Source organism: Gossypium hirsutum, chromosome D13 (genome assembly GCF_007990345.1).
Source record: "Gossypium hirsutum isolate 1008001.06 chromosome D13, Gossypium_hirsutum_v2.1, whole genome shotgun sequence".
Lineage (NCBI taxonomy): Eukaryota > Viridiplantae > Streptophyta > Magnoliopsida > Malvales > Malvaceae > Gossypium > Gossypium hirsutum.
The window spans coordinates 321,506-348,474 of record NC_053449.1 but is presented as its reverse complement, the minus strand read 5'-3'; the positions used below and the strand labels follow the sequence as shown (position 1 = coordinate 348,474).

Here is a 26,969-nt window from a genome sequence, read left to right as displayed (position 1 = left end):
GGGAAATAACCCCTGTCGATTAAACGACGCCGTTCCAACGAAATCAAAGCGCATGGTCTAGGGATCAAACTGAAACAGAAACAAAATTCGATGCCGAAATTGCAAAAAATAAAAAAAACTGTATTGAATACGCCACAAATGAGGGAGGACCTATGGTGCAAATATCCCCCTAAGGCAGAACACGCGGATCCTTCCCCCTGGGCTGGGTCACTGCGCGGGTCAAGGGATCTCAAAACGGCACCGTTTCACTTTTAGTATAAATGTTAGAAAAAAAACTAAAAAAAAAACAAATCAGATTCATTTTTTTTAAAAAAAAGGCTGAGAGAGAACTCTCCCTCTCTCTCATTCTTTCAGGCCCGGCGCCGGTCATCGGCCGAACTAGGCCTCCGGCGATTCTCCGCCCTAGCGTCGCCGCGTATGGTGGCCGGAGACTCCAAAATCAGATCTTTTTTGATCCTTTTCGAAGTTAAGTGCATCTTAAGCATGGATCGAAGGGCTAAATCCGAAAAAGGAGGTCCGAAACTTGAAGAACGAGGAGAGACCGCTCGTCCTTCCCCTTTCGATGTAGCACAGGTAACGCCCTATTCCTATTTTGTTTCGTTAAAAGAGTTGTAGAAAATAAACAAAAAATAAAAAATAAAATAGAAGATTTAAAATAAAAAACCGCAAGATCTGAGAAAATAATTTGAAATCAACCTTTTTTCTTTTGCTTTTTAATCTTCTTATTATTCACTGGTTGTTGTTAATTCATTCTAAAAAAAATACAGACATGGTGTTTGGCTTTTATAGCCGATCCATTTCTATTTTCTCTATTATTTGCTACTTTGCGTGTTTCCCCCTTGTTTGCAGAGTGATTTGATGCTGATGGGTTAGGTGGTAGAGTTGGTGGTTGCTAGAGGCGACGGCAACAGAGAGGAAATGACAGCGGCGGCGTGGAAGTCAAAAGGGCAGGTGGTGCGGCTGAAGGCAGTAGGCTAGGGTTCTGTTTTCTGATTTGCACTTTGGACCATTTGGGCCATTAGGGTTTAGTTTTAGTGGGTTTAGATTTTGGGTCTAGGTTTGGGCTGATAGGTAAGGTCTAGGTGGTATTGGGTTAGTGTTGGGTTTGGTTATTGGGTAATGGGCCTCGATTAAAAAAAATTGGGCTTGTACAAGAATAATTGTGGAAGTGTAGGATTAAAGAAAGCAGCTGTTTTGTGTGTTTGTATGAAATACAGTGTGCTACGTGGAGCTTGCTTGGCTACAACTTAAGCGGCAATTAATTAATTAATTAGGAATAATACATTTTGTGTTGCATGCAAGTACAAGATTCATTCAGCTTCTTTCTTGTACATGACACAATCTAATTTTTGTTTTATTTATTCATCCAATTGCCGCAGTCACATCATGGTACAGATGGTTAGTGTTTATAGACAATCTCTTTTCATAGAAGCATGTTTAGAAACTTATTGATAAAAAGATAAAAGGAACCCCAAAAATAGATTTAGATAATATGGCAGGGGAAATTTTGGATAACATTTTAGGGGAAGTTGAATTCAAGCAAGTCAAGTTTGCATACTCTTATAGGCCAAAGAGCATAGTTTTCAACATTTTTTGTCTCAAAATTCCTGCAAGAAAGACTATGGCCTTGGTGGGAAGTAGTGGATTAGGAAAATCAACTATGATATCATTGTGGGAAAGGTTTTGTGACCCACTTGGAGGGGAAATACTTGTTGATGGTGTTTCTATTAATAAATTGCAACTCAAATAGTCAAGGTCACAAATGAGGTTGGTTAGTCAGAAGCCCACATTGTTTGCAACAACCATTAAAGAGAACATACTATTTGGAAAGAAAGATGGTAGAATGGAAGAGGTTATTGAAGTTACTAAAGCTTCCTATGCTCATAATTTCATTTCCCAATTGCCTCAAGGATATTACACACAGGTTTGCTTGCTTATCTTTTGTATTTTATTACGTTTTATCAGGTAAAAGTATTGTAAAGGCTTCTGTACTAATAGTTAGATTGCATTTTGCTCCATCTATTAATTAGTTCTTATATGTTAGATTAAAGAGTAAATTGATCTACCTGTTAAAAGTTTCATCCAATTCTACTCTTAAAAATTAGTTTTTGTTCGCCAACATGAGATACACATGGCATATCATGTGTCATAGCTTAATTATTCTGTCAACTACACTAATTTTTAACAGTACAAAGGCAGGCATGAAATTTTCAACATAAATGACTAATTTACTCTTTAATCTAACATATAGGGACTAATTTACCTATTTTATTTAATATAGGAAACGAAATACAATCTAACTCCTAATATATAAATTTTCATGTATTCTTACCAATTTTATCAACATATCCATTATAATGCACACACTAATTATACAAGCATAACACCAAAAGAAGAATTCAACAAGAACTAATGTAGAATATTCACTATGATGTTAGCTATCCTAGATAGAAATCAACAAATTGCTTAACTAATTTTTCCTAAGTGTTGTGATTAAATTTAAACACATATCTTACTACTAATTTTAATCTCTTTATTACAGTATTCAACTTCACTACTAAAATATTTAATCTCACCACCATTATTATTTTCAATCTCATCCGAATCTTCTATATTTTTTATTATCTTGACTAAGTCTATGGATCATATCTAAAGATAATTTGTAGACAGATTGCCGCAAGAGGGGTTCAAATGTCTGGTGGACAGAAACAACGAATTGCTATAGCAAGAGCCATGATTAAAGCACCCAAAATCCTTCTATTAGATGAGGCAACAAGTGCATTAGACTCAGAATCTGAAAGTATTGTACAAGAAGCTCTTATAATGCCTCTGTTGGACGTACAACTATTATCGTTGCACATCGTCTTTCCGCCATTAAACATGCAGATTTAATTGCTGTTGTCCAAGAGGGCCAAGTCAAGGAAATTGAGTCACATGATGAGTTAATGGTCAACAAATAGACCAAGTACTAGAAAAAGGAAATAATGATTTATCTATGGATGACTTAGCTTATACAACAAACATGGAAAACAATATTACAACAAGTTCATGACTAGATCATGCTTCACTAGTTGGAGAAATGAATGTTGAGGATAAAAAAGATGTTTACACCATCTTTGAAGAAATTGTTGGCCTTCACTTTACTTGAGTGGAAACGAGTTACTTTGGGATGCTTAAGTGCAATTTTATTTGGTGTAGTGAAGCCACTTTAACCAGAAAGCATTAAAACACCTTAACTGGAAAAAAAATATGTGTTTAAGCTGCTCAAAGTCTACGTCCTCCTAATTGTTGCAACAATAATAATATTAATTGCTCTAATTAGCTAAATTCTAGGTACTTGACTATTGAATTATATGACTCTACTATTTTATTATATGGTTAAGGTATTCTTCATGTCCATTTTATGGTCCATGAAAACTAATCATTTTAAGGTTCATGATTACTACTCTCAACAATGACGTCCCCAGAGTTTGAACTTGAATTCTCTTTCTAAAAATGCAATGTGCCTTACAACTACACACCCACATTATTCCATCATACTGTGATTTGATTTGCTTTTAGTTCTAGTTTAATGTAGTGGTTTTCTTTCATCAGTTAGTTAAAAAATGCTTCTAGTTCCTATATTCTTCATATATTTGAAATTTAATCTCTCTATTTTTTATTTTCAAGAATTTAGTCTCTTTATTTGTTATATTTCAAAATTCAAGTCAAATTGTCAATCCCGTTAAAATTTTTTAATTAAATTCACTAGAGTAATATTTCGAAATTAAAAGAAAAATACTTATTTGTAGCCATGTCACGGAAAAATTTGTATTGTAATAAATCTGAATTTATCAAAAATATTTTAAGGGTGTTAAGAATTGGACCTAAAATTTGAAAAGTAGAGAGACAATACTCTTTGAAATAAATGTAGAAAAATTAAATTCCAAATATACAAAGAATATATAGATGACTTGATTGTTGGTATTCCAAATGGTTTGCCATCTGAATATGGAAACATAATCCCAAGAGTGTTGTATGTTTCCAGGTGAGGTCATTAGTTGGTATGCAGTGCCTCTTGTTGTGCGAACTATCTCGGGTGTAATTGTAGCTTGTGCTATGGGCCTATTCATTGCATGGAGACTCGCCATTGTCATGATTGTTCTCCAACTACTCATCATCCTCAGCATCTATACTTAAATTACTATACTTAAAAGAATGTTCGAGAAAGCCATCATAGCACAACAAGATAGCAGCAAACTTGCTGCAGAGGCAGTTTCCAACCATCGAACAATTACTGCCTTCTCATCTCAAGACCAAATTTTGAAAATGCTGCAAAAAGCACACGAAGGTCCAAGAAAAGAGATTGTTAGACAATCTTGGCTTGCAGGTCTTGGACTTGGATCAGCTCAATTGCTTACTGCTTGTATTATGGCTTTTGATTTTTGGTACGGTGGAGAACTCATATGTCAAGGATATATCACTACCAAAGCCTTCATTGAAACATTGCTCATTTTGGTTAGCACCGGCACTTTCATTGCTCAAGCTGCAAGCATGACATCAGACTCGGCCAAGAGCGTCGAGGTTGTTGGATATTTGTTTACGATATTAGACCGCTGCAAAAGGATTGAACCTGATGAATCTAATGGTTACCTTGCTGAGGAAGTTCCAACACTATTTTCTAAGGGAAAACATACCATACGGAGCATCGGGTAAAACCGATGAGTTCGAAATCATTGAAGCAGCCAAAGCTGCAAACACACATGATTTCATTGCAGATACCTAGTAGATGGTTATAATCCCTGTTGCGGAGACAGAGATGTGCAACTAGCTGGAGACCAAAAACAAAGGATCGCCATAGCCCGAGCCATATTGAGGAATCCGACAATGTTATTATTAGACGAAGCAACCAGTGCACTTGACAGTGTATCTGAGAAAGTGGTGCAAGAGGCATTAGATCAAGTGGTGGAGCGAAGACCCAGTGTAACACATAGGCTAAGCACAATTCAAGATTGTGATCTTATTGCTGTGTTAGACAAAGGGAGTTACCTTTGTCAGCCAAGGAGACTACAGGGAGCTTACTACGCTTTGATTAATCTTAAGCTATTTGTTTAACGTCGAAGGTTCGTGGCTTTACAATATTTGAAAGGCCTCATTGACCGTAGGTATATAATTTCTTCTCTTTTTTTTTTTTTAATTTTTTACCAGTGATGATTATATTTTTTATCAATAAAATTTTATAAACAGATCACAATGGGATTTATAAATTTTTCTTCATTCCTAAAGAGATAATTGAGCATTTTTTGAAATCATGGGGATAAGTATATTTTATGCTAACCATAAAGAGATAAATATATTTTATTTTTGATAAACCCCAAACAACAAACACGATTAATGCGACTCAGACTCAGGTTATACTTAGAACAATGAACACCCTTAATCATCAAACCATCGTATAAATTATTCTCACAGCCTTGACCATGAAGAGATAAGTATCTTTTACCCTTTTATCATAAATTATTTTCATTTTATTTTTATAAATTACTTAATCTATATCATGTAAAAATTATAGAATCTTAAATTTTAAAAAATCTGTTAAATTGTTTATACTTAAACTTTTAATAAAATAAAATTGCATAAAATTGTTAAATATTATTTTAGAAAAACATATTTTAAAGTAATATGTTATATAATGTATTAGAAGTTGGATTGCATTTTCTTCCTTTACTTAAAAAAATGAGCAAATTAGTCCTTATACGTTAAATTAAAGAGTAAATTAGTCATTTTGATAAAAATTCTATCAATTTCTACTATTAAAAAAAAGGCGAACCTGTAAAATTGAGAAATTTTCATTTCTCCATTGAATTTAAAAAAATTCTAATTAGGCCCCTTCAAATTTTTGAAAATTCTCATTATACCTCTTAAAAAAAATAATTAAGCTCTCTTAAAACTTTTACAAATTATCATTAATCCCACAAAAAATTAAAAATTTTAATTAGACCCCCAATTTGTTTTTTAATTCTAATTAAATTCCTCATTTTTTTAAAAATTTTAATAGTCCTCACAAATTTAATCCCAATATCCGACACTAGTTAAAAATTAGTTTTTGTACATTAGTATGAGGTATTCGTAGTACGTCACATGTTATTTTCTGGTTATTTTTTTAATCACGCTAATTTTTAACAATACAAATGAATAAAATTTTATGAGAAAAATGAATTTACTATTTGATGTAAATTACCGAAATTAATTTAAGAAAGCTTCATTTTACTACTACAAGGGTCAAAGTTGTAATTTAATAGAACAACGCCGCTCCTTAATTTATTAAAGAAGCTTCATTTGTAGGGTTTTAGCCTTTACGGTTTTATTCTTCTTATTATAGCCTCACGTTTTGTGTTTTCTTCTTCTTTTCTCTGAACCAAAAATGGCTGCCCAGACCGACAAAGAAATCGAAGAGATCCTCGCCGCTCATCTCGAACAACAAAAAGTCGATGTAACTTTTTTATCCTTTTCTCTACTCCTTTTTATTTCCTAAAAATATTTGTTTCTTCCTTTCCATTGATTTTTATGTTTTGGTTTCACAGTCGGAACAAACTGTAGTTGAAGTTGACGTTGATGAAGACGACGATGAAGATGAGGACGATGACAAGGATGAAGATGATGCCGAAGGTGAATATTCGTTTTCTGTAATTTCTTAAAATTTTAGATTTGGATTGAAATATTTTAAATAGTGGTTTAGTATTTGGTTAAATTGTGCTTGCTTAGTTTAAAAAATAAATAAATTGATATGCATGGATAAGCGAACTGGATCCATAGTCAGTAGCTACTAGGGCTTGATTTTGGGATTATGCTTCTACTTGACTTCCTAGTCTAGTTGATCTCAGAGTATTTCAACTAGTGGGTTTAGCTCTTTTCATGTGTTTTAATATTGTGGTTAGTTTCATGCTATGTTACTTGGATTTGGGTTAGTATCCGATATTGGCTGTCATGTGTCGGATATCTGATATGGGTACCGTTAGATTTTTAGGGATCTTGAAGATCATATCTCCATATCCATGTGTCGGATGATGAATGAGTCCGAACAGCATAGGTTTCATAAGTCTTGAATGTTCCTCAAACTTCAGATCAAGCTTATACTGTTTTAGCTTGGATTGATCAATTATGTTCCTGCAGTTCAATCATGTTAGTGCTACTAATGCGAATCATAACTTGTAAACCTCTAAAGTCTAGTTGCCCCTCCCCCAGATGGAGGAGTTTTTCCTATGGGTTGAAAAATAATGTGCTCTGTGCTAGTTTTTAAATTGTCATACCATCTTGTGTTTATCAATGAAAAGATTAAATTGCCAATGCATAAAGTTCTTTATTTGTTCTTTCTATGCTGCAAAATGTTTTAAGCAGTCAAAAGAGTTTTTCTGGCTTGTGAAATACATTTGATATTTACTAATGCAATACAAGTTCTATTGATCACTGTGTTCAAAGTTTCTTGTTAATTGCAGAACTGCACTTTATATAAAAGAGTGATCCATTGATGGTTGTTAATATTTCTTCACTTCTATTCGTATTAAGATTGAGATCCGTATTTCTTTTTCCCTATTGTATGTACTATCAGGACACCATGATGGAGAAGGAGCAGGTAGGTCAAAACAAAGCAGAAGCGAAAAGAAAAGTCGCAAAGCAATGTTGAAACTTGGGATGAAACCAATTCCGGGTGTTAGCCGAGTCACCGTCAAGAAGAGCAAGAATGTCAGTCCCCTTTCCTTATTGTTAACCATTCATTACTTCCCTGCCTCGATAACTGATTAACTGTTGAATTTCAGATATTATTTATCATTTCAAAACCGGATGTCTTCAAGAGCCCCACATCAGATACCTATGTTATTTTCGGAGAAGCTAAGATCGAGGACTTGAGCTCGCAATTGCAGACTCAGGCTGCTGAGCAATTTAAGGCTCCTGATCTCAGTCACGTAATCTCCAAACCTGAACCCGAGCCATCAACATCGGCTCAGGACGATGAAGAAGTAGATGAGACTGGAGTCGAACCAAAGGACATTGAGTTGGTAATGACACAAGCCGGAGTCTCGAGGTCGAAAGCTGTCAAGGCACTCAAAGCTGCAGATGGGGATATTGTTGCTGCTATAATGGAGCTAACAACCTAAGGATGATGTTCACTAGTGGTATATATGGGATGGATGAGGTTGTGTGCTTCAGGTTGGATATATTTTTCTAATATTACCTTATTATTTTTCAAATTTCTTTTAGAATGATTCTCATTTTTTCCTTCTTGTTTCTATTTTAGTTGGTATAGAGAGCATTTGATACCGTATCGAGTTTTGGTTGGTTTGAAACATTTTTCACCTCAATTTTTTTGCAACTTGAACACTTTTAGTTTGCAATTTCAATAGATTCATTTCTCATTTAATTGACTGGATTTTGCTTTTTATCCCAGCCTTAGTATTTGTAGTTTTGATTTAATAAAGCTTCTGAGATCTGCAGAATTAGTTTTAAATTAAGATGATTGAGTATTGACCCAAATCATCTCAGTAGCTGCATCTGCAATGCTCTTAAACTCTGGCCTACTGAAAAACCGAAAGTAGATCGACACTACTTCCCCAATCAACACCGGAAATGTTCCGAGTGCAACAAAAAGACCATGGTTCACATCACAATACCCTTGAGAAATCTCAGGATGCGCTTCACTGCAACAAGGGGAATACATACAGAGACTCCAAAGATTACTAAGGTCAGGACAAACATGGAGGAAGAGGTTAATTTGTCCTTCAAGGAAGCCAAGCTGGCTTGGGACCGAAGAAGCCCTCAAAATTCTTTGGAGTACACCAATTTGTTTGTTGGAATTTTACTCACTCTAGCTAGCACGTATGAGTTGGTACGGCCTTCACCCGAAACCACCCTACCAACTTTGAAAATTGAAACTTCCCCTGGAAATGCGTCCAAAACATCCTCTAAGGAACTTTCGCAGCATCGAGGTCTTAACCTTCATGAAACAAATGCGTGTCCATTTTTGCGGAGATCGACAGGGCCCTTTGACCTTAAACAAATGCATGTCCATTTTTTATTTATTATTTTCTTTAAGATTCTTTTAAAATTTTAATCGAATTGATTAGACTGACAAACTAGTGATTTTACCTGTTCGGCCACCAAATTGATTTAAAGAACATTTTCCTTATGGTAAAATTTTTAAAATTTTCCTATTTACATATTAATTCATATTTTAGTCATTAAACTGTTAATTGTCGTTAATGGTGTAACAATAAGCTGACATGGCACGTTAAATAATCATTTCAAATAAAAATTTTAGATTAATTTATACAATCTGTTTGTATATTTTTTTGCTTTAAGTAATTTAAAATTTTCCTTTCACGTTCTTTTAACTTTCATTTTTTTCTTTATTTTCCATTCTCTTTTACTTCTCCTTATGTTCTCCTCCCTTCTAGAGGTGCTCATTGGCCGGGCGGCCTGGCCCGGCCCGACGGCCCGCCTGAAATATGGGAGGGTTTGGGTAAAAATATAGGCCTGAAATATGAGCTTGGGCAAAAAAACGAGGCCTGATTAAAAAACGGGCCAGGCCTCAGGCACCACTTTTTTGGCCTGGGCCCGGGCCGGCCCGGCCCGAATACAATAAATTTTTTTATTTTTTATTTATTTTTTAAATTTTAAAATACTTTTAAAATACTTTTTTTAAATTTTTTTAATTTTAAAATATTTTTAAAATACTTTTAATTTTTTTTAATTTTAAAATATTTTTAAAATAAATTTTTTATTTTTTTTTAATTTTTAAAATAAATTTTTTGGTATTTATTTAAAAAACGGGCCGGGCCGGGCCGGGCCCGGGCTTATGAATTTTTTCTCGGGCCGGGCTTGGGCAAAATTCTAGGCCCATGTTTCGGGCCGAGCCGAAATTTTTTCCGGGCCCGGATCGAAACCGGCCCGGCCCAGCCCATGAGCACCTCTAACTCCCTTCTCTATTTTTTTAACGTAGTTTTTCTATATTTTTCATTTGTTAAAAGTAAAAATATAGGGATCAATTATAAAATTTAACCTAAAATTTTTGTTTGAAATGATAATTTAATGTGTCACATCATCTTGTCATTACACCGTTAAAGACAATTAACGGCTCAGTGACTAAAATGTTACAATACGGTAACGTAAATGATTAAAACGTAACATTTCAAATATGAGTAATTAAAATATAATTTGAGAGAAATAAAAGTTGCTATTTTAACAAATTACCCTAGTCCAAAATGCCAGGCTGGCAAAGAGACCATGAGTGGGGCGCTGGCAATAGCAAAAAAGAAAGCGTCTACAGTAATTTACTCTTTTTTTAAAAAAAAATTATTTCCTAAAATTGAAAGCCAAAAGCCAGTATTTTTAGATCTGGCCAAAAAAAAAAACTACAAAGAAAAAAAAATATTCGTTCAACGAACCGGTCCATCTCTCCGTGGTTTTCTGCCTTCCGACAGGTAAATCATCTTACTTTTCTTTTGCCTTTCTTTCCAACATTTTAGTTTCTTTCAGACTGTAAACCCTAGATCTCTTTGTTTCTATATTTGTGTTTTAGAGAAAAATAAATAAATGAATTTTACTTTTTTAATTTTTTCACTAAAAGTTTGATTATTGTATAATTTGGTTTCATTTAGGGCATTATTTTTGTGCATAAACAAGTAAAGATGGATAAAAGCTGAAGTGGGTATTTGCTAGTTTTGAAGAAAAAAGGGGAAATTTTTCGGGGGGTTCAAAGGCCTAATTTTCATGTAATTTTGGTTCATATAAGAGCTTGGTTTTGTGGGTAAACAAGTTTAAGGAGGTTAAAAAGGCTTGTTTTTTGTTTGTATGGAAGGAGGGGTAGCCGGAAAGAGTGTACCGCCGAATTCATTTGATAAATCTAAAGTTTTGGATGTAAAACCACTACGTTCTTTGCTTCCGGTATTCCCGGAGGCACCGAATGGTCCGCCTTTTGTATGTGCACCTCCTAATGGTCCTTTCCCGACTGGGTTTTCACCGTTTTTTCCATTTAGTGGACCACAAGGATCACCGTTGACGCCTGGTCTTAACCAAAATCTCTTCAATTCAACTGCTATGCCGATTCGTTCGTTTAGAGCCGAACCACCACCAGCTTCTAATGGTGAAAATGTGCAAAGCAGTAATAAACGCAAATCTGTTGGCCCGAGTTTCGTCAAAAAGAAAGTGAAGAGAAGCAACGATTCGGAGCTTGCACTGGCTGCACTTACTAATTTTAAACCTGGAATCAGTGCAGCTGAAAAAGATGATGGTAACCGGGAACTTGTTGAAAATGTGCTTATGAGATTCGAAGCACTTAGGAGAAAGCTTAGCCAAATGGAAGATGCAAAGGAATCACATTCTGATATTTTCAAGCGCGCTAACTTAAAAGCTGGCAACATTATGTTCACGAAAGGGGTACGGACTAATGGAAAGAAGCGAATTGGGGCTGTTCCTGGTGTTGAAATCGGTGACATTTTCTTCTTCCGAATGGAGTTGATTTTAATCGGGTTGCATTCTCAATCCATGGCTGGAATTGACTTCATGCCTATGAAGGCTGATATTGAGGGAGAGCGAGTGGCTATAAGCATTGTTTCGTCTGGAGGGTATGAAGACAATGCTGAAGATCCTGATGTTTTGGTATACACCGGTCAAGGTGGGAATGCTAGTGCCGATAAAGAAGCATCTGATCAGAAGCTTGTGAGGGGCAATATTGCTTTGGAAAGGAGCTTGCACCGAGCCAATGAAGTAAGAGTTATTCGGGGTTTCAAGGATGCTACTCACCAAACTTCTAAGGTTTATGTATACGACGGGCTTTACAAGGTCCAAGAGTCGTGGATGGAGAAAGGGAAAACGGGTTGTAACATGTTCAAGTATAAATTAGTAAGGCTTCCCGGGCAAACGGGTGCATTTTCGACATGGAAATCCATTCGGAAATGGAAAGAAGATCCGTCTTCAAGAGATGGACTTATTCTTCCAGACCTCACTTCAGGTGCTGAAAGCATACCTGTTTCACTTGTAAATGAGGTCGATGATGAAAAGGGACCTGCTTATTTCACATATGTCTCGACTGTTAAATATCCAAAATCGTTCAAATTAGTACAACCTTCATACGGATGCAATTGCCGTGATGCATGTCAAGCAGGAAATTCAAACTGTTCCTGTATTCAAAAAAACGGAGGCGATTTCCCTTACATTACCACTGGGATTCTAGCTTGTCGAATGCCTATGATATTTGAATGTGGTTCCTCATGCCCTTGTTTTCGTAACTGCAAAAACCGGGTTTTACAAACTGGTTTTAAAGTTCACTTTGAAGTTTTTAAGACACGAGACAAGGGTTGGGGTCTACGGTCATGGGACCCTATTCGTGCAGGTACGTTTATTTGTGAATACGCAGGTGAAGTTATTGAAAAAATTAAGGAAAAAGCAGACGGGGACGATGGTGAAAACAATGATTACGTTTTCGATACGAATCGAGTGTATGAATCCTTCAAATGGAATCATGAAACTGAGTCAGCAGAGGAAAGATCTGACACTAGTGAAAAGTTCGATATTCCGTCTCCTCTAATCATAAGTTCGAAGAACAGTGGAAACATAGCTCGATTTATGAATCATAGTTGCTCCCCGAATGTTTTTTGGCAACCGATCATGTATGAACATAACAATGAAGCTTTTCTCCATATTGCTTTCTTTGCTAAGAAACACATTCCTCCAATGACCGAGTTGACATACGATTACGGTATTCCACGGTCGGATGAGACCGAAAGTAACAACATGGAGCACGGAAAAAAGAAGTGCTTATGTGGATCGCCGAAATGCAGAGGTTACTTTTATTGAGGTTACAAAAAAGCTGTATTATGTAGACAAGCAAAGACTTTTTGGGTTTTTGAATATCTAATCATGTAATTCTATATGCTTTTTCATCTCTAGTTTTTGTAGCTCAGAACTGACAACATATGTGAACCAAGCATGATGATGTTTTGTTGCTGTTGTTGTTCTCTGGTTTGTAGGAAGTTAGGTTTTGGTGTCAGGTTCACTTTGTTTTCTTGTTTCACAATTTCACAATAGTGTATTAGCAGTTGGATTTAAATTTTGAATATCTAAAATGTAGGACTATATTTTTAAAAATAAAAATATAATAACTAAATTTTAAATTTACAAAGAGTATAAGGACTTATGATGAATTTTAACTTATGTTTTTCTCCAAAATTATTTATGGGATTAATTTTCAATGGAATCCAAAATGCAAAGAGTTTAACTTTATCGAGAATCAATTGACTTGTGAATCAATATAAACTAATTGAATTTGGTAAAAAATTCGGGATTTTATAATTTTTTTAAATAATTGTTAAAATTTTTTTAATAAAATTTCAATAATATTTGATAGGATGAATCATTGATCCGGTTAGAAAACCGAAAGGAGAATAATTTCAAAGTTGTTTCTGTTTCCAAACATCCATCTCTCTCTGGCATGATCACAATCCAAAGCTCTCCCATTCCCTTCTATTTCCCTTACTGCTTGTATTTCGAGCTTCGATCTCTTTCTTTTTCCCCCTTCTCTCGTTAACCCTAACTCACTTGTTCCCAACCCTCTTCCCCATTCTTTCCAAATATAAAAATCCTCTCACTCCCAACTCCGATTAACCACCGGTTTTTTCGTACCGAAGTTATTGATCAATTAAGTTTCTTAAGGTAAGGATCGTTTCCTCTTTTGTTTTTTAATGTCATTTTTATATTTTTTGTTGAAAAAAAAATTGAATGTGAATGCACTTAGCATGTCTATTTTAGGGTTACTTGGCTCTTATCATGAAAATTTAATTTAGGGTTTTAGATTGGAAGTTTTATAGGTTAGTAATTTTATTTGTGGGTTCGTAGTGTTGACGTTTGACTGGTGGGTATTATTGGGTTTAGGGTTGATTCCCTATATACTTTTATGGAAGGAATTTTGTGGCTACTTCAAGCTGATAGTATATGTGGGTTACGTGAAGAAATCCATTCAGAGGGATTTGGACAATTGCAATGCTAAGTTTTAAATGATTGATAGATTTTGTTTCTTTTTTTTTTTTAAGGATGATAATTCTTTTGTCGTTGTTGATATGTGGGTAAATTGGCTTCAGATCGATGGGGGGTTTTTGGATAATTCTTTATTTTCATGAGCTTCTGTCTGTCCTAAATATCTTGCCTCTTATTCTTCTTTTTTTAATTGAACTTTTTTGTTTCGATTTCACATTAAGAAAAACTGCGGGTTTGCTAATGCTTATTGGATTGATGATGCAGATAGTCTTTTTTTAGATATAAATTTGGTTAAAGAGTATAGGGATTGCTTTAGTTTTATGAAATACAAGCATTAAAATGAGAGATTTAATTGCATTCATGTATTTATTTTTTTCATTGGATTGGAGCAGTTTTGATGTTTTATGTTTATTAAGCCTATGTGATAATAAATTTGTAACTTTAATTGTTTCATTGGTGCACTTATTTGTATTTGAGAGCTTTATTTGGTCATAGTCATAGAGAATTTCAGCCAGCTTTATTATGTTGTTTTAGTTAACATTACTAGAATTTGGAATGGAATGTAACGGTCTTTCCCCACTAATTATTTTCATTGTTCTCTCTTTTGAGAATCATCAGGAACTTTGGTTAGGCTAATTGTTATCTGATAAAATTTGGTTTTTCTATGGTATGATATGTATTGTTGATTTCTATTGATTTGATGAATCTCTTTTTTTTCTTGATGGTTATTGTAAGTCAAGAAGTGAAAGGTGCAAATGGAACATACACTTTAGTTAGAAGTAGCTATGATATACATGTGAGTTTACTCATTCGATCAAAGATATTAAGGAGCTATAAATATCTCATAATTTTGAACATTATGAGGTTGGATGCTTTGGTGGTTGTTTGAAGGTACACTAAGTTCTCTTGCCATTAAAAAATTGAATGTGTATTCTAGCAAAAGCTTACCCTATGCAAGTTTCTGGTTATCTATATTTTCAGATGCTTTAAAATACATACGAGTTCAATTATTGTGTTTTTAAACCTTTTCCATTTAAACAATAACCATCCTATTTCCTGATTCCCTCTTACAAATAAATCCTTCTTATGCCAGTTCATTCTAAATTGAGCTTTGAAACTTTAGGCAATCAAATGCTTTGGTTGCAAAGGGATTTGACAGTGTTTAGGTTTTCAAATTGGGATTTCTGTTAAGGGATCTAGGGTTCTTAGGAATTGAGGGAAAGAGGTTTCACACTTTGGGGGATTTTTTTTGTTAGATCAATTTGAGTGGATGCCATGATTGGGTTTTTTCTCCCGATGGATTCGGGTTGGCCAATCAATAAATTTAGGGTTTTTTTCCCCAAAGATTTTTGAATCTAACGTTCTTTTTCTCAAATTATTACAGGTGAACCAAACAAGGGTTTTACTTTCTTTATCTTTTGGTTCATTGGAGAAGAGAAAAATCTTATTCTTGGGTGACTAGGAATATGAATACGAGCAAAAATAATAGTAAGAGTAAATTCAAGCAGAAGCAAAACAAAGTTGAGCTGCTTCTTCTAATACTTTATGTAATTGGCTTCTACATCTTTTGCATCCACCGCTCTCTTCACCTTTCTCGGGGTACTTGTTGTCTTTCTTCTTTCTTTCTCAATTTTCTTTTGGGTCTTTTTTCATACACTGGAGTGCTATATTTTGTAAATTCAATTGCTTATTTGCTGCAGATCATTTCTCCAAACTCCGTGGCTTGCGTATCGGATGGCTTTTCTCTCCTCCTCGCCTCAATGTACGGAATCTTATATAAGTTTTTCACTACTTGTTTTAATAAATATTCAGTTCCTGGTTTGCCCTAATTTCTCCTGTATTTCTATTAAATGTAGGATGCTTCTGATGACCAATGGAGAAATTTCCGAACAAACTTACCCATTCTTAGCCTTGTTTTTGGAATATTTACCTTGCTTGCTAATATCTTCAGGAAATTATTCCATTTGAGAGCCAGAGGGATGTCCTTTTTTTGGCTTTTCCTTTCTCTCATTTACATTTCTTATCTTCACGGAGCTTGGTTAGTTTTAGCTTTTCAAGTTTGCTACTTAAACCACTTGTCTTCTTTTCTTGCTTTGGTGGCTTATGTTCACCTTGTCCCCATTGTTTTCACAGCATCCTTTTTATCTTTTTAATTGCTTCATCAAACTTTCTCCTAGTAAAGGTTTAATTCCTTCCACTCTTTCATTTCTTATGAACTGTTCGCTACATTCTAGCTTGTTTTTTTAATACCATTACTAGATTTCTGTTTCTGCAGATATTTGCACGTGCAAAGTACTTCACGTTTCTACTTTGGATTTTCAACCTAGGTTTTCTTTTTTGCAACCGTATTTATCAAGGATACTCATTCTCTATATTTGGGTGAGTAGTCTAAGCTGCAAGATGTTTACTTAGTAGGGAATGATATATAACATATATGTATATGGTATGCTAATCTTGCTTAGTGTAATTGCCTTTTTATAAATTTTGGTTGCAAGCAGGGAATACTGGGAGTATTTGGACAATTTTCGAGGCACATTTAGATGGCACATTTGCTTTAACTTAGGTATGTCCTTGCATTTCTGGTCTTATTTATGTTACAATTCAGTAGCAAACGAAAACCTTCTAAGCTAATGTACAAATCAAATGATAGAACATTGGTATACAAACCAACATTGGTATCCAATAGCAGAAGAGAAATAGTTTTGTAGTGAATGGTGTATAGATAAACCATAAGTTAGTAAGCACTTGTGCCTGGAATGGTCCATCTTGCATGCTGTTATTGCTCTTTGGTTGAACTGAACAGGTTCTTTAGGTGATCATAAATTCATTATATAATGTCATGAATTACTTTTTATTTCTGTCGAGCATTCACTACAATTTAAGGCCTCATAAAGTAGCTTTGATATTTAAAAGTTGAACAAGGAGGACATTTACTTAAAATGAATCTCTCTTACTGCAGCTTGTAGATTTACAAACAAAGGCCAACTTGAGAATATATGTGTATAAAGCAATGTACTTATTGTCTCTATCCTGATTCTAATACTGAGAATTCTGAATAAAAAAGACTGTTTATTACAAAATTGTTTGGGTTTCTCTAAGTTCTATCTTCTTTAATGAAAGAATGATATTCGTTCATTAACTTTCAACTCTTTGGCTAGTATTTATCAGTTCACACACATCTTATGGAAGGTTTTATAATTATTTTTTTTGTCTTTTTATTTGGAAGTTGTTTTGCGCATGATAAGTTTTGGCTATGATTACCATTGGGCACATCAAGAATCTCGTTTTGATCAAGAGGTAGTTTCTGCTATTTATTTTTCTCCCTCTTCCCCCCTCCCCCTTCTTTTGCTGTGGCTTCCTTTTTCTAGTTCAGATTATCATTGTAATTGTCCTCTTATGTCCACGTTATGCATGATTCCTTGGTTTCTTCTAATTAATATGAATTTGACTATGAGGTGTGTTATCGTATCTGTTAGGCTAATGGACAAAGTTGCTAGACAGTGGAGAATCACATTTTAAGTTGTCTAGGAATTGTAGTTTCACCTTCAGAACTTGTTAGTCTTGTACGAGGACATTAGTTTTTCTTTGCTTCCTTTCTGCATTTCTTGTGCATCCTTTAAACTGGTTGCAGTCTTTCCAATTAAGTTTAGCATCACACTTGTCTCTTTCATTTGCCATTAGGTGAATCTTCAAACTCTGGTTTCAAGAGTGTAAACAGTGTTCCCGACCTTCACATAGTACTTTCTTGAAGAACAACTTTGCCAAGAATTTTAAGATATCCTGCATTGTGGATCTATCCATTGAAAGAACTCTCTATGTTTCCTTTTCCCTTAGAAACTTTTCTGATTTCTAGGTTTACACTTTGCATGTTTGCTTGAGAGTTTATATTTACACAGAAAATCTGTATATCTTGTCTGACTTGAATATAAGGTTTTCAGATATTTTCTGTTTCTGTAATTGCAGAAGCATATCCAAAGATGCCATGTTTGTAAATCAGGAAAAAACTGTTATCAAATTCTACAGGTTACTTGCTAACTAGATTGGATCCCTACTCTTGTTACTATTGCCTGAAAGTATTACTTCATTTTCTCATAAAATGCATGTCCTGTGCAGGAGAGAAATGCCCATATCAATGATTATTCCTTTACAACATACCTCAGTTATCTGGTGTTTGCACCGCTTTACATTGCAGGGCCAATCATAAGTTTTAATTCATTTGCCTCCCAGGTTTGTCACTTCATGATGAATAATATTGCTTCTTCTTCTCCTTCTCTTCATACACAGAATCACCCTTGCTCATGAATGATGAGAGTGTCGTTAGAAATTAGATACCTTCTATAGTTGAAGTGAAACCACAGTCTGCTGTTTTACCATTTTTTTGATGGAAATGCAAGTTATTTAATAAACAAACTGGAGAAACAATATAGTTATATACTCTGGGCTATTACTAAATAAAGGATTTAATTGGATGAATCCTTGAAGGTTGAATGTGAAAGTAGAAACCATTTAGCTATTCCTGCACTTGTGCATGAGCTATTGAACTCATGCACCCTCATCCCTCAAGTCAGAAATAGAAACTTGAAATTTTTTCCATATGATGTGTCTGATCTACCCAAATTTACTACTTTAAATTCTCAGTTGTATTTGGGAACTTGGATTTGAAATAGAGGATTTCTATTTCATACATATTGTAAATTGTGTTATACAATTCAGAAAAACACAACCTTCACGATTATTTCAAATTCATGGATTCATTAGTCTCTACTTAGGTGGAATTGGAAATTGACATACCTAAACTAAAGAAGGGAATTCAAAGTGTTCTTCTTAACCATCCTCGTAACATTATAATGAACCAAATCCCATCTGTCAAATCTATTTTTCCCAAACATTTACTGTACCTCTCACTCTCTGTCTCAAATTATGTTGCTTATGTATGTGTATTCTAAGACTGTATATTTCTAGTAAAACATACTGATCTGTGATATGTGGTGTAGTTTCATTAGGTTTTCTTGTTATGATGTTTTGCAGCTAGATGTGCCACAAAATCATTACTCAATCAAAGAGGTGATTTGGTATGGGTTACGCTGGGTATTTGGTCTGTGTCTCATGGAACTAATGACTCATCTGTTTTATTTTAATGCCTTTGCTACTAGGTGAGTTGCTTACACTTTAGTTTACAGAAACTTTTAGAGCCTACTGTAAGCTAAAATTTTCTTTTTGCAATGACCAGTGCTTCATGGAAAATGTTATCTCCTATGGACATATTCATCATTGGATATGGGGTAAGGAGTTAATATTTAGTTATTTGAATCTGTTTTAGAATTCCTTAAAATATGACGTGTTACATATTTACAATTTAAGGAAATGGCAGAGCCTTAGATTTAGTGTAATATGTGAAAAGAGATACAGTTTCCATTTTCCCTAGGACAGAAGAGAAGTGACTGTCTAAAAATTGGATGGTATCTGTGTAAATATGAGTGAAAAAGAAATTGGTCTGGGAAGTATTTTCCATCGAGATCATTTGTTTGCTTTTCAAAGAAAGGAAATAAAGAAAATCCAAATTATCTTTTTGTTCTTGTATAATTGGTACCATTTTTGAACCGGTCCTGATGGAAAGGGCTCATTGAGGGTGGTTAATATCTTGACTGTTCATTGATCCTCAAGCACCCAATGTTTAAGGAAATATTTTCTTTTTTTAACCAATATTGAGAAGTGATGTATAGTTAAAACAAAGATATTAGTGGAGCTAGCTAACACCATTCCTAAATTGTTAAAAACAAAAGTTTGTATATTCCACAAGATTTTCAATTTTAAATGCATAAATTATTAAAATTAAGTCTAATGCTATTCATTATATTGTTACAGGTCATAAATTTCATGTGGTTAAAGTTTTTCCTTATCTGGCGCTTTTTTCGGTTTTGTTCCCTGGTATGTTCACTCTAAGGATGATGGTCTGATTGGTACTTTTTTCTCCCTTTATATGCTACCTTGTTTAGTTCCTTCTTAGATGGTTTAATCCTTGGTTCACATAACTCCTTTTGTAATAATTTGTGCCAAGATTATAGCATGGTATTTTGACCCATATTAACAAATTCATTTACACTGTTATAATTGTAGATAGCTGGAATTGAGGCCCCTGAAAACATGCCAAAGTGTGTCAATAATTGTCATGACTTGGAAAGTTTTTGGAAAAGTTGGCATGCATCCTTCAACAAGTGGATTGTGAGGTTTTCATTTGTCGACACTTTCTCTACTGCTCACTTTTCTGCATTTTTATGTTTTGCATGCTGACTTACAATATGGTATAATTTTTTAGGTACATGTATATTCCTCTTGGCGGATCTCAAAGAAAGCTACTCAACATATGGGTTATATTCACATTTGTTGCTGTATGGCATGATTTAGAATGGTATGACAAGCTATTGGGTTGTTCTTTGCTTTGTTCTTAACGAGTAGCCTATTCCTTATGTAAATGCTGATTGCCTTCGGTCATAGGAAACTTCTTTCATGGGCATGGCTCACATGTTTATTCTTTGTTCCTGAATTGTTGGTGAAGTCAGCAACAAATGCATTCCAGGTTAAGTCAATGTTCTCTATCAATTATTAATTTTACATGTTTTTTATGACTTTTTGAACCTTGTTAGTTAGCCTTAAGGCACCTTGATCCAGCTGACATCTTTGTCTGGGAAATAGTCTTTTGTTGTGAACTGCTGGCCTCTCATCATGCATGCAAGTAAAAAAGAGGTTGTATAAAGCATAAATGACTGATCTTGTGAGTTTTCAGTTATAGTGGCTTACATAACGAGGACTTGAAATGTATTTAAAATATGGCTCAATTGCTTTATCTAGATCCTAAATCAAATTAGGCATTGAGATGACAGCCCTATATTTGAGGAGTGCTGTTATAAAATAAGGCAATGAAAATTTTCTTCTTTAACAAGCTTCATGATTTTCTTAGTTCAATTTGTCGTGTTTCTTTTTTCTTTTTCTTTTTCTCAGGCCAAGGGTGCTTTGGACGGATTTATTTTTCGCGAACTTAGAGCAGCTGGTGGTACCATCACAATCACATGTCTCATGGTCAGTCTTAGTGTGTGCATGAAAAACCTAATATTGCAACTTCTTATAGACTCCAGATTTTTTCATGCAAGCATTTTATCTACATCTGATATTGTGTTGTGTTCTACTGTTTTATGGTCATGGAGTTTTTTTTTAGTTATAGAATTTAGGCTCAAGTCATTATTTAGCCCCTGAACAATACCTATTTTCCCACATGGTACTTAAAACTTTTTTTGTCCCACTTTGATACCTAAACTATCATTTTTGTTTTAGTTTACCCCAAAATAAAAAAAGTTGCCGATAAGAATGTGACACATGGCATACTCTTATTGGACACTAGTAATTTTTGGGGTAAAATGGGACGAAAATGATAGTTCAGGTAATATAAAATGGGACAAAAAAGAGTTTAAATACCAAAGTGGGAAAAAGGTATAGTTTAGGGGCTAAATTGTGATCTTAAGCCTAGAATTTATTATAGTTGCTAGCCTTCTCTTCAATGCATCTTTTGCTAAAGAGCTGAATCAATGAATTTTCGTGGGAGTTTTTTTTATTAAGGGATGTTTACCAGCAAAGACAAGCCTATTTTGAAAATTTTACCTGTCAAATTGATGATCATGAGTTTGTTGGATTATTTAATGTTTTTTATGCCTGTTATTAAGGTTCCATATGGTTTATGTTTTTCCTATCTACTTGTCATTTTCTTTACTTTATGCTGTTTTAAAATTCCTTTGAAGCGGATGCTAAAGATAAAGAACTCTATTATAGTTTGATTTTCAATGGAAAAATAATTGAACTGTAGCACAATTATTACATAATTAGTCTATATAACATGAAATTGTGCATTTTCTCATCTAAAAATAAATAAATATTCCATATATGATCCTTTTAAAAAACATATTTTGCTTTTGCAGCCAAAAGCAATTTCTTCTTACTCGCTTCCAAACACAATGTAAATGATAAAAGCGCCAACCAGATGGAACCTTGTTGTACGGAATGCAAGCAAAACTTTTAATGAAATAGATGTCTTTTTGCAACTGCAGTTTAGAACAAAGTATCTGCTTCCCATGGGAAATAGTCTTTGCATCTGCACTTTACCAAGCTTTTCTTGGTGCAGGTTGCTAACCTTGTTGGCTATGTTATTGGTCCGTCAGGCTTTAGTTGGTTGATTTCTCAGTTCCTAAGCAAAGAAGGTAACGGAATACCTTTCACCCTGTTTTATGCGTCTCATATACCTTGTAGCTGTCTGATTAATGCTTTACCCTTTTTTTCAGGACTTAATGTCTTTGGTTTTATGCTGCTGACATTTTATGTGGGAACTAAGGTAAACGGCATAAGACACCTTTACTTTACACTGCATCTGGTAGGGAGGACAGAGGAGAAAGGAAAGGGGAAAAAAAAAAAAGATAATCCAAAGGTTGAAGGACAAAATAGAACAAGTTTTATCTTAACTATTAGTCAGGCGAATCTAGATTTTTTTTTTTTGGAGGGGGGGTTCAAATTTGAATTATAAATTTTTAATATGTCAAATATCGATTTTATCATGTATTAATTTATGATTTTATAATGTTTAAAAGGAGTAAATAGAATTTCTTTTTTCATTTTTTGGGGGGCCAAAGTGTAATTTTCCCCTATATTAATTTATAATTCGATCATTTATAGGGGGGAGGCTGGAATTGAAATTTTCCTCCTCCCCCCTATCCGCCCCTGCTATTAGTTTAAAAAATTTTGTCCTCAATCTTTCTCCATCCTCCCTGCCAAACGAAGGATTAATTATTTTCTTGATGCCTGTCTGGCTAGCACTAATTTTTACCTAAAAAAAACCTTTACATGCAGCTTATGTTTCATATAAGTGATGCCAAGCAAAGTATGCAATGAAGTTCTTTTCTGGTGTGCATGATGCATCCATATTTGGTGCCTTGATCTGGTAAGCATCACAATACTATACTATATCCATAATGTTCATTCATACTGGGAAGAAATTGCTGGAGATTATGATAGAGATTCATGCTACATATAATTTTGCTCATTTGAGCTATCTATGGTGTAAAACTTTTGTATACTGTCTCAGGATCAAAAACTTTTGTATGAAAGGCCAAATGATACTTCTGCACACTGATACCCTGCAGGCTGCTCTGCTGCTTGAACTGTAATGTGACAATAACAGTTTCAGCAAGAGTCTATTTTACAAAAACAACAATCATCCTTGGAATGGTGCAATGAGACTACCTAGCAGTAAGCATCAATTTTCAGGTAGTTGACACTGCCCTTCATTTACTTCTAATTTCAGTTATCATAGGCAATTAAATGAAAGTGGGATCTTTTACATTTATGTAAAGCGTCCATCCTATTCTTGGATTTGCAATGGCCAATAAGCCAAACGGTTTTAAGTAGTTGGCACTTAGAACAACTCAAGCAACATCCATGTTTAAGATGATAGAGCTGTAAGGTATTTGGCATTCATATATGTTTAAAGTCTTGCAATAGGGTATTGTACCATTGGATTTTAGATGAAAGTGACGTTTTTGTATGATGTTAGTGTGAACAAGTAATGTAGTAGAGCACATGTGTGATTTTTCTTTCTATACTATATGAAAATTTGTGTTTTCTATATTAGTGAAGTTAATGATTTAAAAGTGCAGATGATTGATGAGCATGGTATCATGTGGTATGGAATTGAGTAATTTTAATGTCTGAATAAGTAAAATTGAAGTGAGTGAATGAAAATCAAGTATTTGGTTCATAGGAATGCTATTGGACGGAATAGCCTCCCAAATATCATTCCCAGAATACCCATAAAACTAAAAATTATAATAAAAAATGTACCAACAAAAGCAAGCAAAATGGGAAAGAGATTAAATGGATGGGATGCTGTGGACTTCCTGTAGAGTTACAAAAATTATAGTGAATTTTATAGAAAATAAAACTATAAGATGGAATTCTGTGGGTAAGAACAGCGCCACAGAGCTATCAAAAACTGATTGGATGGTGCAATGTTCATACGTGTATATATATGCACGGAGAGGACCGCGGTTGATCGTCTAACCAAACTACCATTGAATCAGACCTGCTGCTGCTGCTGCTGCTGCTGCTGCAATTTTAGGCATATTGCAACTGTGCAAGTAGATGCTTGGGTTCCTTTAAGACCTGCAGTGGATTAGAATTTTCCTTTTGGCTTTTAGCCTCCTTTTTCTTTATCCAAACAAAAATTGAACAATGTTATTTCTAATTCTGGGTTTAGCTAGAAAAAGGTGGGTAGAGATTTAGAAAGAAATGGAGAGAGAAATAAGCTAAACAAATTTGTTTGTTAGTTTAATAAATTAATAAAAATATTTTAAATTAAATTAAATATTATATTTTTGTAGAACTATTGAATGACATGTGGTCTAAACGTTACTAAATAATATATAATTATTTTTAAATTTATATTCTAAAATATTAATGCATCTTTTACATTTGTATAGTTATTGTTTTGATAATGATAATTTCATATTTTATTAATAGATATAATATATTTAAAAAAATGTTAAAACATACTATTTTTAATGTAAGGATATTCCATACTATCAGTCTATATAACCGAACAATTTTATAGCATGAGAACTCCCCCGTGAGGGCATGGAAATTTTTTTAAAACTTTATAAAATGTAAAATGATAAAAATATAAACTATTAAAATAATAAAATTATATTTTTATTATCTTAAAAATATAAAACTTAATTTTACTTTCCCTTTAAAATAAATTTTTTTGACTTCCACCTGGGTGAGAGTGGAGCTAAAATATCTTAAAGCATGGGCCTCGTACATGGATGGAATTTGCTGTGTCCATTGTCTCTTTAGGGTAATAGACTTGAATCCTACGTATTTCCTTTTCTGTCTAACCCTACTCATATATCTGAGCAACAAGGCAGTAAAAAGGTTTTGAGAATGACAGGTGGGCCATACTTCAATCCAACTTGGAATTTTGTTCTTCATTTATTTATTTTTAAGTTTGTTTGTGCTCGTTTATTTAAAAAGTATATGTTTGTGCACGTATTTATTCGTTTAAGTTCAACGAATATGCTTGTGAAGATGTTCATGAATAGCAAACAAATAAACGAAAAACAGACATATATCATATTTTTTGATATAAAATAATTATTTACAAATATTAACAATTTTATTATAAATAAATAAAATAAGCACAAAGATAATAATACTTTTTTTGGCTTCAAACAATAATACTTTTTATTAATATACAATAAACGAATTTTAAATGACTTATTAGACAATCTTTATATAAACATAGATAAACTGAAATAACTTAGTTCGTATTTGATTTGTTTGATAAATAAGTTCGAAATATTGTTCATGTTCGTTTACTAAATAAACGAACATGAACCAATAAACGTTCTGTTTATTTGCAACTCTAAAGATAAAGAAAATCGAAAATGATTGTAATAAATTTCTTATTAATTGTTGGATTCTAAATATAAAGATAAAATGGAAAGATTATGGTAGTTGGTTAGCAATAGAGGTGTTCATGGGCCGGGCGGCTCGGCCTAGCCCGACGGCCCTCCTAAAATATGGGAGGGTTAGGGTAAAAATATAGGTCCGAAATATGGATTTGGCAAAAAAATGAGGCCCGTTTAGAAAACAGGTCGCGCCTTGGGCACCACTTTTTTGGCCCGAGCCCCGGCCCGGCCCGAATATATAATAAATATATATTTTTTAAAAAATTAAAAAAAATTTAAAATACTTTTTATTTTTTAAAATAATTTTTTGGTGTTTATTAAAAAATGGGCCGGGCCGAGCTGGGCTCGGGCTTAGAATTTTTTCTCGGACCGGGCCTAGATAAAATTTTAGGCCCATATTTCGGGCCGAAATTTTTTCTGGGCCGGCCCGGCCATGAAGACCTAGCAATTTAGCATACCAAAACTCAATCCTTTATAAAAGTTAAGAAAGCAAGCATTTATAGTTTAGGTGATGGTTGTTCTGAAGAGATTTAAATTCCAATTGTTGGTTATGAAAGAAGCATTTAACTGACAACTTTATCTTATACAGAGATTTATCTAAATTTGTTTCACTTTCCCACATCAAACAGTCTTACAGATTCATTATATATATATATATGATACATTCTTATAATAAAGTTTAAGGTTGAATTTATTTATAATGGAAAGGACCCTGTTGACACAACATCGATAATTTAGGGATATAATTAGAATATTTTAAAGTTTAGAGCCTAATTTAGAGTAAAGATTATAGTACTTTAAAGGTGTATGTTAACTCGTGCTTAAATATTAACGCATGTTAAGCCTTCATGCATAGGATGCATACAATAAACCCGATATACTGAATTATAGGATATTTGAGGATAACTTGCAGCTGCTTATTAAAAAGACGTTTATTGAATAAGAGCTTCACTACGTATTCCACTGAAGTGCCTCTAAAAATATTCTCATGTGTCAGTTAATGTAGCTGATCCCTGGATTTGAAGAGCTGGCCCTCCTTGTATGATAAGTACCATACTTTGATTTCTTCAAAAACAGATCCCAAGAATGGATGCTTATGGTGGGTGGTATTGGGTATGACATGAGACATACAAACCCTAAGTTCTGTTGATTCATATTAACTACAAATCCTCAGTGAAGGCAATTAATCAAGGCTAATATAAAGAATCGGAAGATTAACATGGTAGTCAACAAGTACTCATGGCTTTTAGCTCATATGGGATATACGATAAAAGGATCGAATGAGTGTCATAGATTGAAAGGCCTAATAGATCACGATGGGTTAATATTTTTTAACCAAATGTAATTATATTTTTTACCAACGTATCAATAAAGTCGTAGAGATTAAGGTACAAATACCAAAAATTGGTGTTGTAAACCCTATGGCTACTAATTCCACTTAGGTACCCCTACTTA

The 26,969-nt window shown here is 34.0% G+C and overlaps 3 protein-coding genes and 1 pseudogene across 10 annotated transcripts; all 4 read left to right on the top strand.

The window, feature by feature from the left end:
- Nucleotides 1-1,386: 1,386 nt before the first annotated feature.
- Nucleotides 1,387-5,094, top strand: LOC107935506 (ABC transporter B family member 15-like; annotated as a pseudogene).
- Nucleotides 5,095-6,304: 1,210 nt separating this feature from the next.
- Nucleotides 6,305-8,398, top strand: LOC107935483 (nascent polypeptide-associated complex subunit alpha-like protein 1). Its single transcript, XM_016868097.2, has 4 exons — nucleotides 6,305-6,472; nucleotides 6,564-6,648; nucleotides 7,589-7,722; nucleotides 7,797-8,398. The coding sequence occupies exons 1-4, from the start codon at nucleotides 6,404-6,406 to the stop codon at nucleotides 8,133-8,135; spliced, it is 627 nt and encodes a 208-aa protein (XP_016723586.1). The 5' UTR covers nucleotides 6,305-6,403; the 3' UTR covers nucleotides 8,136-8,398.
- Nucleotides 8,399-10,316: 1,918 nt separating this feature from the next.
- On the top strand, nucleotides 10,317-13,084 carry LOC107935536 (histone-lysine N-methyltransferase, H3 lysine-9 specific SUVH1). 2 transcript variants are annotated; one of them, XM_016868150.2, is made up of 2 exons: nucleotides 10,317-10,457; nucleotides 10,635-13,084. In XM_016868150.2, exon 2 carries the CDS (start codon nucleotides 10,828-10,830, stop codon nucleotides 12,829-12,831), a length of 2,004 nt encoding a protein of 667 aa, XP_016723639.2. In that variant the 5' UTR covers nucleotides 10,317-10,457; nucleotides 10,635-10,827; the 3' UTR covers nucleotides 12,832-13,084. The 2 variants fall into 2 exon arrangements, with proteins under 2 accessions (XP_016723639.2, XP_040965752.1); XM_041109818.1 differs by having other exon boundaries at nucleotides 10,356-10,457; nucleotides 10,835-13,084.
- On the top strand, nucleotides 10,372-23,671 carry LOC107935537 (membrane-bound O-acyltransferase gup1). 7 transcript variants are annotated; one of them, XR_005923375.1, is made up of 22 exons: nucleotides 13,382-13,686; nucleotides 15,392-15,606; nucleotides 15,708-15,769; nucleotides 15,864-16,045; nucleotides 16,141-16,189; nucleotides 16,283-16,386; nucleotides 16,503-16,570; nucleotides 17,234-17,304; nucleotides 17,971-18,030; nucleotides 18,121-18,234; nucleotides 19,036-19,160; nucleotides 19,238-19,289; nucleotides 19,873-19,935; nucleotides 20,125-20,234; nucleotides 20,324-20,416; nucleotides 20,503-20,584; nucleotides 21,007-21,084; nucleotides 21,975-22,049; nucleotides 22,178-22,253; nucleotides 22,335-22,384; nucleotides 22,897-22,987; nucleotides 23,132-23,671. XR_005923375.1 is itself a non-coding variant. In XM_041109820.1 (21 exons), the coding sequence occupies exons 2-20, from the start codon at nucleotides 15,474-15,476 to the stop codon at nucleotides 22,936-22,938; spliced, it is 1,611 nt and encodes a 536-aa protein (XP_040965754.1). In that variant the 5' UTR covers nucleotides 10,372-10,457; nucleotides 15,392-15,473; the 3' UTR covers nucleotides 22,939-22,987; nucleotides 23,132-23,671. The 7 variants fall into 7 exon arrangements, 6 of the variants coding, with proteins under 6 accessions (XP_040965754.1, XP_040965753.1, XP_016723643.1 ...); XM_041109820.1 differs by lacking the exons at nucleotides 13,382-13,686; nucleotides 21,975-22,049 and adding an exon at nucleotides 10,372-10,457 and having other exon boundaries at nucleotides 16,506-16,570; XM_041109819.1 differs by lacking the exon at nucleotides 21,975-22,049 and having other exon boundaries at nucleotides 13,384-13,686; nucleotides 16,506-16,570; nucleotides 23,190-23,671.
- The last annotated feature ends 3,298 nt before the right edge of the window (nucleotides 23,672-26,969 follow it).

Coding starts and splice junctions, on each gene's coding strand:
- LOC107935536 (XM_016868150.2), top strand. CDS start 10,828: ATGGAAGGAGGGGTAGCCGGAAAGAGTGTACCGCCGAATTCATTTGAT.
- LOC107935483 (XM_016868097.2), top strand. CDS start 6,404: ATGGCTGCCCAGACCGACAAAGAAATCGAAGAGATCCTCGCCGCTCAT. Junction 6,473..6,563: donor TCGAACAACAAAAAGTCGAT/GTAACTTTTTTA, acceptor TTGGTTTCACAG/TCGGAACAAACTGTAGTTGA. Junction 7,723..7,796: donor CCGTCAAGAAGAGCAAGAAT/GTCAGTCCCCTT, acceptor GTTGAATTTCAG/ATATTATTTATCATTTCAAA.
- LOC107935537 (XM_016868153.2), top strand. CDS start 15,474: ATGAATACGAGCAAAAATAATAGTAAGAGTAAATTCAAGCAGAAGCAA. Junction 18,235..19,035: donor TTAATTCATTTGCCTCCCAG/GTTTGTCACTTC, acceptor GATGTTTTGCAG/CTAGATGTGCCACAAAATCA. Junction 21,085..22,177: donor TCACAATCACATGTCTCATG/GTCAGTCTTAGT, acceptor TTCTTGGTGCAG/GTTGCTAACCTTGTTGGCTA.